The 12,830-nt window shown below is 41.9% G+C and overlaps 2 protein-coding genes across 6 annotated transcripts in view; both read right to left on the reverse strand.

The window, feature by feature from the left end:
• LOC115559500 (hemicentin-1) overlaps nucleotides 1-4,663 on the reverse strand; it is a 10,513-nt gene extending 5,850 nt beyond the window's left edge. For all 5 annotated transcript variants that reach the window (XM_030378320.1, XM_030378297.1, XM_030378306.1 and 2 more), the window contains exon 1: nucleotides 4,524-4,663. In XM_030378320.1, the coding sequence (XP_030234180.1) occupies nucleotides 4,524-4,578 (55 nt within the window). In that variant the 5' untranslated portion in view covers nucleotides 4,579-4,663. The remainder of the gene's footprint in view (nucleotides 1-4,523) is intronic.
• A 2,709-nt stretch (nucleotides 4,664-7,372) lies between these two features.
• On the reverse strand, nucleotides 7,373-12,635 carry angptl6 (angiopoietin-like 6). The gene is made up of 7 exons (XM_030349757.1): nucleotides 12,388-12,635; nucleotides 11,091-11,594; nucleotides 10,823-10,960; nucleotides 10,508-10,718; nucleotides 9,036-9,229; nucleotides 8,425-8,695; nucleotides 7,373-8,227 (listed from the first exon to the last, which is right to left on the reverse strand). The coding sequence occupies exons 2-7, from the start codon at nucleotides 11,562-11,564 to the stop codon at nucleotides 8,043-8,045; spliced, it is 1,473 nt and encodes a 490-aa protein (XP_030205617.1). The 5' UTR covers nucleotides 11,565-11,594; nucleotides 12,388-12,635; the 3' UTR covers nucleotides 7,373-8,042.
• Between the last annotated feature and the right edge of the window lie 195 nt (nucleotides 12,636-12,830).

The following is a 12,830-nucleotide window of genomic DNA, read 5'->3' on the forward strand; positions in this document are numbered from 1 at the left end:
TAATTTGTGATTTTGTTAACTAATATTTCTCTCAACAGGAAGAAGTGAAAAACATCAGATACTGCAGGTTGAGCCAGAGGAGAGTGCCCTGAGGGTGATGATGCACTGTTGGTCTATTTCAGGCAAGTAAACATATATGTGTGTATAATATTGCTGTTATTATTTGCCATTGTTCGCTCTGTAATGTAATATACAATTGTAGCTTAGCATTGTAGATCATTCGTTTTTAATAACACAAATTGTGATTTACAGGCAGACCACAAAGCTACTTGCGTTTGGCGCTTCTCACTTGCGTTTCAGACCGTTAAAATAGGGCCCTTAATGTGCCCCTGATATCAACGGAGCCCTCAGGTGAATCTAGTCTTCTAGTCGAACCTTTGGTGTTGAGGTGCGTCTTGTTTGTTATTTTCAACCAATGAGCAGTATCTCCAGCAGAGTGAGCTTTGCCCTCCAGGCATGAAATCATTCCAATACATTGTGGTACACCAACCTTCTGCTCAGAAGTGTTTCGTTTGAAGCTCAATCAACTAAATAGGAATTATTCTATGGCAATGAAGTCGATATGAATGATTGAAGAAATTCGGTTTGTTCCTCAAAAGCATTGTCTTCTTTTCTTCTAAATTGTTTGCAGGAGGACAACCGCAGTGATGCTACTGAACACATCCTCAAGATCATGGTCGTCCATGATGCTTCAGAAGAGGATACAGTCGATGTCTCCATCATTCTTGAAGGCAGGGAGGTGTTGCATGGATGTGGAAACACCGCTAAAGCTTGTACATTGAAGGGACTGATCTATGCCCTCAACCTTGCATACCCCCAAACACGCGTTACACTTTTGAGGTGTTTCAGAAACTTTTCCTGGAACTGGATGGGATGAAGCTGTCCCCAAAGGTACAAGCCTTAAAGCCTAAATTGCTATCTTAAACTCACACACGCAAATTGATTTGTTTATTTTGCTGAATTAGAGCTTTGTTTAACATCCTGTTTCAAGGTACACAAGTTATGTGTACAGTTATCTCTGAAGAAGAGGAAAATAAGTTAAGTAATTGCAATTTTTGCAATGAAACCGGTATTCTATTCGATTGAGTTTGTTCAATCTTATGAAGCTCTAAATTGCTAAATTGCCGCATTGTTAAACAAGCGGTTTCTTGTTTTGTAATTGCACTCTTTCATTGTTATCATGTTATGGTCTTTCATCTCATATCTCTTTCTAATCTTCCTGTATGAACGATTGTACTCAGTTTTTTTTGACATATTGTATTTCACACGTAGGGCCCTATCTTAACGGTCTGAAACGCAAGTGGGAAGCGCAAAGCGCAAGTAGCTTTGTGGGCGGTTCTACGGCGCTATCGCTATTTTACAGGCGGATAAATGACACTTACGTCGCGGCGCAAGTGTCAAAAGGGTTGGTCTGAAGCAGCCTAGTTACCCGTAGGTGTGGTTTGGGCGTAACGTCCAACAAACCAATGAGAGTGCCAGCTCCCATCCCCTTTAAGAGCCATGAGCGCATTTGAATCGGACGAGTTGATATTCTGACAGCGCGTCTGCAGTCTCCGATGAGACAGATGCACATGCATTTCAAACTGCAAATGGCTCAGTTTATTGCCAATAATATGGCCTAATTCACACATGGAATAAGGGGTTTTCTTCCACAACTTCAGAAATACTGAGTCCTCAAATAAATTTCGGCAAAGAAAACGTATATGATATAACATATGATATGCGGTAACTGTGGTTCTATTTAATGATATACGCAATACATTATAAACATTGTTTCTTATCAGTATTGTATGCTATCCTAATATGCATGTGTCCCCGCGGTAATAGACATTGCCATTGATTGTATTATGCGTTACGTGTTTAGTTTGCGTGTGTTTAAACAGAGCACACACGCGCGCCCGCATTCATTCATTCTTTTTAACACTCACTCGCGGTAAAACAATGTTTTTCACGATCAAATACTCATCAATCCTAAAAGTAGTGGGCATGTAGGCCTACACGATGTCTGTGTCAAGAAAATATGTGTTTGCTGTACGGTGTTTGCAGATGCATTGATTTAAAAGTACAACTTATTACCTCTGCATCAGCTGTTCTTTCCCAAATAATTTACCAAGAATGTGCGGCTAGGTAGATGGGAGAAGCAAAGTGTATGCGCGAGGTGCACAAGCAATCCGTATGCATCGCATGCGCATGTATGCATGCGCCCTTAAAATAGCATCTGAACAACGCGCCACTGACTTTAAACCAGGTATTTCCTGGTCAGTAGCGCAATGGTATTCAGAAACGGCAAAATACCGTTTGCGCCAGAACACACCTCCTCCTTCCGCCGAACCGCCCCTTGGGGCGCATGATCAATCCCTAATTTACCGGCGAGTGGCTCTGGTGGGAAAAGAACGCTCTGCGCCAGTTGTAAACTAGCAACGACACATGCGCCAGTGACTAAGTCACTTGCGCCGGATGCAAGATAGGGCCCATTATCTCAACACTTCTTGAACACTTATGTACAAACGTTCGCAATACATGCATACAAAAATATACAAATACATACACATATAGAACAAGACCAGAAAATGATGGATTCAAACAACAAATGAAAAACATGAACAAGTTTTTTTTTTTAAGGTACACAAGTTATGTGTAATGTTCGGACTGAAGAAGAGGAAAATACGTTTATTTAAGTTATTCCAATTTTTTTTAATTTTCTTTCTTGTTCATTCGTCTACTATGCATTGTATTCGATTGAGTTTGTACAATCTTAAGAAACGCAATGCTTTACTGTTCCCGTAGATATGCATCGTTTTGAGAAACTGCAATAGGAAAAAAGATTTGACTATTCATCTTCATCCAGTCCTTGTTATCAATAAAATTGCTTCATTACAGTACCATATTGTTGTCTTTTCAAGCTTAATAAGCTCAGTGCCTTATTTTTTGTTGACTTATTCAGTTATTGAAGTTGTGTGTGTGGGGCTACTTTAAATAAGTAACACTTCAAGTTATTTGTTTCATGCAATAGTTTTTATCAGTGCTTTGAGCATTTAGCTATTTGCCATTTGGTAATATTTATCAAAAGAAATTAAGCAACATTTACGTAATTTTAGTGTGTAAAACCACTAAATACAACTGAGTAATAGAAGCAGAAAAAGTATAATAAAATCTATTTATTCAGTTCATAACCCTAAATATTATAGACAAGTAATACTTACTCACTATTTGGATGACCATGATGTTTCTGCATTGACATAATTAAGTAAAATATACTTAATATTTTGACAAATGTCAAGGTTAGCAGCAAGGACATTTTACTTGTTGCCAGCAATTAAATTGTACTTGATTATTAAAGTTACAATTTCTTACAAAGATTTTTTAAAGTAAATTCAACAAGTTATTTTTTTGAGTAAGTCAATGGCATGGGAACCTACTCCTACTCTGGGGCTCTTTAAGACATAGCAGGTAATGAGTCAGGCTCTGAGGCTCGGTGAAATGGCTACAGAAAAGCAAACCACCAGGTCTACAGGACTGGATCATCTTATTGCATTCCCCCTAGCTGCATTAATGAATTATATAGGGCCAAGGCGGGTAATCATACATTTCCACAGGCTAGCTTTGAATAGGAAACCAGCCCTTAATACATGGCAGCCTAAAACTGACTAACCCTCCGATGTCAATCTGTCATGTCATTCTCCACAAGCTTGCACTCCGACCATGTATAAACTATTACTCCGACGATATCACAGATCTATGTTTCCATTCCAACCCTGCGCATAGGCTGGATGCGCGCAGGGTTGATGCGCTCCACTTATTTTCGTGGAGAACCAGCGCCTTGAAAATGTAGGTACAGCTTTTGTACAGCTCGTTGCGTTTCCGCAATGAGTCCGTCTTTACGGAGATATTCCTTTAACGCATCAAAGGGTATCGGAGGGGGAATGATCGTTTTCGCCTTGTTACTTGGTTGCTATTTATGGAGCGCTCCAGTGTCTCCGATCGGACGTCCCTTACTTCCAAAACTTTTCTCTCGCCGCACAGCATCCGAAATGCCCTATGCATGGTTATGCAACCTAATCCCACCATTAGATAGTCAAGGTTGACCGGGACCTCTCGTCAGCAGACCGATTCAATGGCAATGTCCATGCTCCGGCAGCACCCACACGCACACCAGTCACACCCACACGATCCGAACGTGGAGCTGGAGCCTGAAATTTATCCCTCTCCACCGGGTGGCAGTTGGACAGTACAGGCATGTCCTTCACAGGCTCAAACGCGTAACCAGCCATATTAAAATCACAATTTTCCGCCGTGGAGTGTAGAAGACGTCTGCAGCAACGACCGAGTCCTACCATGCCAATGACGTCATCGGCGCTCTAATACTAAAAGACGCATTTTCTTTTGTTGCTAAAAAAAGCTATATATTGATTTTTTAAATAATTATTTCATGACTAACACGTTATCGATGTTGATTATTTCAGTTCAGTTCATCTTTAAAGTTAAACATTAAATTTAATATATTTAATATAGATAACACTCACCACTCTGTGCAGTCATAAGCACCAGAAAGCACCATATCAAGACGTATTGCAACATTTTGCTAATCTTTGTGCCTGTGCGGACAGAATGATAGAGTAACTGAGATATGGCATCTTGGGGTGGAGACTTCCTCAAACTAAAAGGGTTGGAGCGGAAATGGTGGTTAACAACATCGGGTGTATGCTCATGCATGCTCAGACGTTTTGCAATGATACTCTATGAAATTAACGCTAACATTTTGCTCTTAAGGGATGCGGCTTCAGGTGCTCTTATCGTATGTTTCCAGGGCTGGCGCTCGGCATAGGCGACCAAGGCGGGCGCCTAGGGCGGCAAATGTGTTGGGGGCAGCCTTAATTAATTAAATAAAATATAAGAAACAAGCGAAATGAGACCAAACATGTTCCCGAATGGATGTGAGAAGGGAGGGGTGTTATGTTGGGTGTGCAGTAATAACCAACAAGATCGCGTTACTTTCCAGCCAACTCTTTATCTCCGTTCTTGTATCAACATACATTACATTCTTCTTATCCTCCTCTCGCCTCTATCCATCTGCATTACTACGCCACCTAGTGGCTGTAGCCTACAATTCAGCTGACATAACTGTGTATGAGCAACTCAATGCAGTAGTGAACACAACATCTCCCCCTTCCAATAAAGGCGATTTCCTTCATCACAAAACTTAAAATTACTTTTGTAATTGAATTCAAGTAACACCACGCCTATAACATTTTCAAATAATAAAATGACAACCAATCAACCATTACAACAGCATTTAACAGTATGCATACCAAACATTTTCATGCATGCATTATTTTCTTTAACAACCAACAAAAGGCATATTTATGCAGCTTCTTTAGTAGGCCTACATGACATAGTCTTTAGCCCAGGTAGGCGGTTGCTTAAACCTCTCAGGTCTACTGTCCACATTTGTCACTCGTTGAGGCTCGGTTTGTTCAGCGTCATTGTGCATATAGTGTTCATTTCTGGTAGTACAGAAAGATGTGATGTGTTCCAGATTCTACCATCATCCAACAGATAGGTGTATGAGCTTTTCTTCCGCACCACAGTTCTTGGCTTTGTGAACTTTTAAAAAAAAAATAACGCCGTTAAAATTGGTTTACGTTAACGCCGTTAATAACGCGTTTAACTGACAGCACTAATTTTAAGGAATGCCTCAAAACCTTTATATTGATTGTATTTATGAAGCATTTCCACTTTTAAATAATTCAACTCCCACATAAACCCCCATGGGATTTTTCTCTGTGGTGTAGAAGTTAATAAGAATTTAGTAAATAATAAAATATCAAAATCCATAACTGTCACTACTGCCACAATAGTACTACCACAAAGTTGAGCCTTTCGCAGTGGTTGCTCATCGAAATGTTTAACCCTACCCTCTAACCCTACCTTGCTATCGAAACCTGTATGAAATGACTCACAACACCAAACGATGTCCCTGAAACACCCTAGCAACCACCCCCTACACCCTATCAAACACCTAGATTCCAGTAAGAACACCATAGAATACCACATACCACAAACGAACAGTGTTTTTCAACCAGTGGTATGCTACCACATATTTTATTCTTGTTTTCCATTGATGTTTGGTGAATTATTTTAGGGGGGGGCATTGCTGACTTTTTTATTCCAGTTTTTCCCATTGGCCATGGCATTCTTGCAGTAATAACTTGTATAAAGGATGTATAAAGGGGTCACTGGCACTCTTTGCTCATTCATGTGTATTTATCAATCGTCGAAAGATCTTGATGACAATTTAGTGGTAAACCTAAAGTCAGAGGATGGAACCCACTGACCTAGAACACTATAGCAACCACCTACAACATGATAGTAACTGAATATAACACCATAGCAACCATAGAAACTGCAGAACACAATTTGAACTGTCCAAAAAATAATGTTTCATTACATGTTTAATGTTTCAATACGTTTCATGTTAATAATAAACTGAATCAACTCTTTCTAAATATCTTTAGCCTCATGGGGGTCCGAGTCATATCTTTATGGTTTATCTTGTGTTTAGTTTAGTATATACCTGAGTCAAATAGATAGATGACTTAGGCTGATTGTGATTATGGAATGTGACCAGCACGCTGATTGGCTTCGGATATAGACAATAAGGCACAGGGAATCAGCAGCGTTAGGAGAGTTGAGTTAGGTTAGATTCAATCAAAATTCTGCCAAAATATGACTCAAGGCTTAGTTAAAGGAGACATATTATGGTGTTTTCCCAACAAGTGAACATAGTATTTGAGTTCCAGAAAACATGTTTTTGAAGCTGTTTGCTGGACATAGCTTTTAGGAAAAAAAATATCTACCGCTATTCCCCTCTGTTTCAGTCCCTTCAGAATGCGCTGTTTCTGGTGTCTGTAGCATTGATGCAAATTAGCTGCTGCCCATTGACCAATGAGCTGTCAGACTGAACCACAGCATGGAGGAGAAGGGATTGTTGCCGTTTGCTGACTCCTGGAGCTCTATATCTATATAATATAATGTAACATTATAACAATATTATATACGGGTATTTATATAATCGATCTAATATCACGGCCAAAAGCTATGTGCGCCTCGGATTATATTATGAATAATAAAGACTGTGTCTGATGTCTCTGGTACGCCGGAGCTGCCGGCCTCCGTCGAAGCGGTCCGGCCGCAGTCCGGCAGCTCCGGCGGTGTACTCCGGGAGCTGAACTGGCGCCGAAGCTAGGTGGCAGCTCCGATTGGAGGGGAGTTGGGAAGTGGGAGGTAATACTCAAATGTGCCCCCTTCCTACGTAGGAGGGGGCGCCGAAGGTGACTCGTTCGTTTGGTAGCTGGAGGCGATCTTTCTTGAAGTCATTTACAATCTTATCAGATCTTTATTTACAAAGACATAGTCATGTAACAATTTGGAAATATGAATAACGAAAATTTAACGAGGTATTAGCCATCGTTCCGGGACAATTATATAGTGTACACATATTCCAAATCTATATCATATCAAACATTCTTAAACAATAATTAAACAAATTTATTGTGACACTTTCCACTGAGGGTACAATAAGTACAAATTAACATCAGTTAATGTTGGAGTAAACGTCAACTAATATTAACAAGTAATAATCACATAACTAATGGTCTAGTATACAATCAATTATTGTTTACTAAGTTAACTTTGTTCATGTTAACCACGTATTAATTATATATTTTTTGAATAGGGCTAGGGTTAGGTTTAAGTATAACCCTATTAATTAATGTAGCCTATAAATTAATACCTCAACTTGAACACCATTAGTGAAGGATTACTAGTACATTTGTTAACTGTTTAATTAACTGTAAGTCAATTGTTAGCTCATGATTATTACTACATTAACAAATGTTAAGTAATTAATTATTGTAATTTGTACCCTTATTGAAAAGTGTTCAGAACGTAGCTTAAAGAAGCAAAAACAAAGCACAAATGAAATAGAAAAAATAACAACCACGTTTAAACACATCTGATTCCAAATAGGACGGTCCTTTCCGTCACGCAGGTTTGATCATCATGGCCACCCGCTTGAGAGAATAGGAGCCTCCATGGAACTCTGCCCAGTAGACCCCGTCCTGATAGCGGCTGCGATAGTGCCCGCCTCTATACCACATGCCGTTCAAATTGGAGTGGGCACACATATGGTACCACCATCCACCTTTCTGGAAGTGAGCACAGTTACCTGAGGAGGAAACACAAGAAGGCTATTTAACACTGCCTCTATTTTATATTTTTTATATATATTCTCTATTATTGTGAGGCTATTACTGTTATATGTAATACTGTCTTGGACCCTGGTGGTCAAGGCGTCAGTCAAAACGGATCCTTATAATATACAAACAAACAAATAATATCAATGAGTGAAGCCGGTCACTAGACCTGAGAAGCCGTCCTTGTCTCGATCCAGGGTGGTGAAGGCCTTGTTGTTGTGCCAGGAGAGAGAGTCCCCAGCGTTCCCCTGGTATTCTCCTAGACGTAAGCGGTACCAGTCGCTCTCCGGCTCTATATAGAAGCTGTCGTACTCTGCATAGACCTGCCGGCCTTGCCAGTCTTCCAGGGCTACCCGGAGCTTGTAGTGAGTCTGCTTGGTCAACCAGTACAGGTGCTCCAGCCCCAGCCAGTACTCTCCATCGAGGTTACCGAAACCTTGCTGCCGACGTGCCCGAACAACAGTTAGGTCTGAGGGATGGTCAGGGCAGCCATTTTCTTTTGTTCATGCAGACTTTGGCTTGCTTTACCTTGCATTCAAAGCCATCTTTAGTGTTATTAGAATAGAAATGCAAAAATGCATGCAGAATGACAAATGGGTGTTACAATGTCCTTGCATTTATGCAGCATATTGTTATAATATCACCATATATATATATAACACAATATAGACATGATATCCATATCTGAAAATAATTGGTATCAAATTTTGCTGCGACAGAACAGCACAGTGAATCAAAGCACCGGCCGCAGGCAGCTTAAATCCGAGCTGAGAGACTTACCTTGTACTGCTCCCAGGTCCTGAAGAAGTTCACCGATCCATCCTGTCTCCGCTGGATGACGGTCCAGCCGCCCTGAGCGCTCGTCTGGTCACACCATGCCTGCAGGAGTCGGTTGGCGCCCTGTGGGCGAAGCAGGTAGATGCCGCTGATGGTCTCGCCTGAATCCATGGCGTGCTGGCAGTCCCGCCATGGCCCTACAGGTATGAACACAAAGGGTGGTTGGACCTCTATCGAGGAATGCCAGGACCCGCATATTTGTGGGTTCCAGTTGACAAATGCAAAGCATGTGCTCTGGAAAGCTGTGCTTATTGGAGCCAATTTCCCCTCCAAAGGAATCAGACAGGGGTCTAAACATGTCCTTGATGGCAAGCTGATGGATGCTGCTACTGGGAAAGGAACTGTCTCAGCGATATATAATCAATCATAATCCTCCTGGACAGCACTAACCCCACCAAGTTACAATGGGAATGACACATTGGTTCCCCTCACACTGCGGATCAATGGGACTCAATATTAAAGCATTCAACATCTTGTCCAACTGTGGGAGATATGAAGTTATCCAATTGAAGGTTACAGGGCTTATAATTAACAAAACATGTTACAAAAAACGACTGTACTGTTGCATGCCTTTTTATTTTTCTGCAAAGAAGACAATACTTGGACCGGACTAGTATAACAAACAAACTTAACTGGCTGAAGGATTTCCTGGACATATTATCGATTGAGACTGGGTCCATGGGGCGCCTAGCCCCATGGAACCACCACTAGTTTGAATGACCCTCTATTTGGGAGAGGCCTGTCTAAAGCCCTCTACTCTGTCATTTCCCAAATTCCGAACCCTCAAAGGCTGTCGTTTGTTTGTCTTTGTGTGTGTGTGTGTGTGTGTGTGTGTGTGTGTGTGTGTGTGTGTGTGTGTGTGTGTGTGTGTGTGTGTGTGTGTGTGTGTGTGTGTGTGTGTGTGTGTGTGTGTGTGTGTCTGTGTCTGTGTCTGTGAGTGTGAGTGTGAGTGTGTGTGTGTGTGTGTGTGTGTGTGTGTGTGTGTGTGTGTGTGTGTGTGTGTGTGTGTGTGTGTGTGTGTGTGTGTGTGTGTGTGTGTGGGTGTGTGTGTGTGTGTGTGTGTGTGTACTGTGTATACATGAGGGTGCCTATACAACTGATAAGACACTGATTGTCTAATGAGGAGAAGCATTCTTTTCATACACTGTGTTTAGGCATTCCCAGGGAGATAACACAGCCAGCCATGGGTCACTGACTCCATTACCTCCTTATCTACCCTGCTACAACATGAAGGATGACTTGTTTACATGCTCCTAGTTCAACAAGTTATACTGCAATTTGGGTTAAATGCAAGTGCATAGCAATGGGAAGAAATTGATCATTAGTAATCTTCACAGGCCTTTGGCTATCATGGGTTGCATTTGAACTTTCAATGGATTCGTAGTGAGAGAGACATGTATTTCACAATGGTTTACCTGGGGTCTTGGTGATTGGGAAACTGATGAAGGGATGATCTGTGGGAGTGCTGGCTGTGGTTATTGTGGGGACAGTGGCTTTCCCAATCAGCTTGTCTTCCTGCGAAGGAGGGACACTCTGATCTCTTTGAACATCGTTGGACGTTGCACTGGCCTCGGAGCTGATATTGTGGTGTTCTTGGGACCGGAGTCTTTCTGGTTCAGGAGTCACCTACACAAAAAATCCATTTCACTAAAATACTTTCTGTAATTCAAAATAAATTTAAAGCCTGTTATGAAACAGGCTTTTGAAAACGGTAAGAAACGTCTCCTTACCGGTGAGGCCAGTGTGGTGTTCCTGCACTGGCACTGCTTCTCGAGACGGGCAATGAACTGATTCTGAGAGGTAATCATCGAGGTCAGGGCTCCATACTTCTTCTCCAGCTCTCTGAAATTACTAGAAACCTGCAGCGCCTTGGTTGCGCCGCCAGCCACAACCCACCAACAACAGAAGCAGCTGGATTACACATACAGAGGAGTCATGTTTCCGATGCTTGACTGCCAACAATCATACCATATATACGTATGTACTGTACATGTGTACCTGTGTAGTAGCATTCAGCAGAAGGCTCTCAACCCGTTTCTGCTCCAACACCTGGTCCTTCTTGTCGATGACTTCATGCAGCAGCTGAGCATAGAGCTGGGTGATCCGGGTGTTCAAACTGTTGCTCTCCGTTCTCAGGGCCCTGACCTCCATGGCCTGGCTCCCTTCCCGCTCCAGCTGGGCCCTGAGCGTCTCGAGGTGCTCCAGCTGCCGGGCCAGCTCCACCCGCAGGGAAGCCGCCTCGGAGCGGTTGGTCTCCTGGGCGGTGCTCACGCAGAGCGCTCCCTTCAGCTTCTGCTGCGGGACGATGAAGGTGTACGAGCAGCGGCCACTTTTGGCTTCCGAGGCGTGCGGAGGTCGTTTCTTCACGTTGACGTCGGCGTGAGGGTCCTCCGTCCGTCCAAGGACTTCCGGTAAACCCAGATGAAGCGTGAGGAAAAGCATCACCAGACTCAACGTTAATGTCTTCTCCATGTATGCGTTGGGGTTTGTATGGCCCCCCTCCTGGAGGTAGAGAAGAGAGAAGCTTTTTGTATTGAAGGCACGTGAACTGTGAATGAAAACAGAAGGCTTCTGCAACACTTTAAAGACTTTCTTAGGGCCGTGCATTGCTATCTGTGTCTTGATTGTACACCAGATGTGCCATTAGAAAGGGGAAAGAGCCAGACATGTGTCTATCCTTCGGGATGGTATTTATTTGCAGTTAAACACTGGTGACAACAGTCAACACCAGCCAGTCAGTGTAAATACTCTGTTCTATGGTCAACAAAAGCTTTCTACGGTCAGCTCCGAATTCCACCCTAAACCGACCATAGTCAATACCATAAACTCTTAATATTAAAACACAAATATTTACTTTATTTTCTATAGAAATGCCTGGATTATTTGATACACAAAAATAACCAGTACTGTCCATTTTGGAGTAAATATTAAAGGTTTTCTGAAGGAAAAAGTGATTCAGTGATATAAAGCAAACTGACTCGTGAGGGCTAGATCCCAGTTAAGCTCCTAGAAAATGCTAAGAAATGTGGGACACAAAAAGATTTTAAAAGACAAAAGACTAAGAGAGAGAGAAAGAAAGCGAGATGATTATGTCTATGCATGTACAAATGTATAGGCATAATAATAATTTGTTTGTACATAATAATACGTGTACAAACCACATGTTTGCTCTGTACAATTTGATAGACAAATCAAATTGTTTATATATAGCCTATACATCCATTCTATTAGCCGAACAATAAAATCCATTTAAAATGTTCAGGAATCTTTTATGAAATAGACAAAGCCAAATTACCTTGCTGAAAACGTCTGCCTTGTGTCCCCTTTGGCTTCGAAACTGTGAAATCCTAGTCTCAATTATGCAGTGAATTAACTAATCCATTTTGAAATGACAAAATTAAAATAAATATGCTAAATATGACGAAGCACAAAGAAATCGATGGGACTAAACAGCTACACCAGAATGGTCACCCTGGCCCTCACTAGAATCTTTACCACAGGGAGTTTTAGGAGAGGACAGCCCTAATTGCAAACTGGACTGATGAGGAAAACCCTTAAAGTGTGTTGGTCTGACCCTCTACTCCCACTACCATTAACCTTCAAACCCCCATCCTTCTCTTTTTTCCTCTCCGTTTTCTCCCCCCACCTCCCCCACAGACACACACCATGCGTGCTGACACACAAACAATCACACACACACAGAAACACACACACAATCACAGACACAAATTAAAGATT

This window comes from Gadus morhua, chromosome 2 (genome assembly GCF_902167405.1).
Source record: "Gadus morhua chromosome 2, gadMor3.0, whole genome shotgun sequence".
Lineage (NCBI taxonomy): Eukaryota > Metazoa > Chordata > Actinopteri > Gadiformes > Gadidae > Gadus > Gadus morhua.

Excerpts from the sequence above, each read along its gene's own strand:
- angptl6 (XM_030349757.1), bottom strand. The coding sequence starts at position 11,564 with ATGGAGAAGACATTAACGTTGAGTCTGGTGATGCTTTTCCTCACGCTT. Across the intron at positions 10,719-10,822 it reads ACACCACACTGGCCTCACCG|GTGACTCCTGAACCAGAAAG; the intron begins GTAAGGAGACGT and ends TTTTTTGTGTAG. Across the intron at positions 8,696-9,035 it reads GGACCTGGGAGCAGTACAAG|CAAGGTTTCGGTAACCTCGA; the intron begins GTAAGTCTCTCA and ends GCACGTCGGCAG.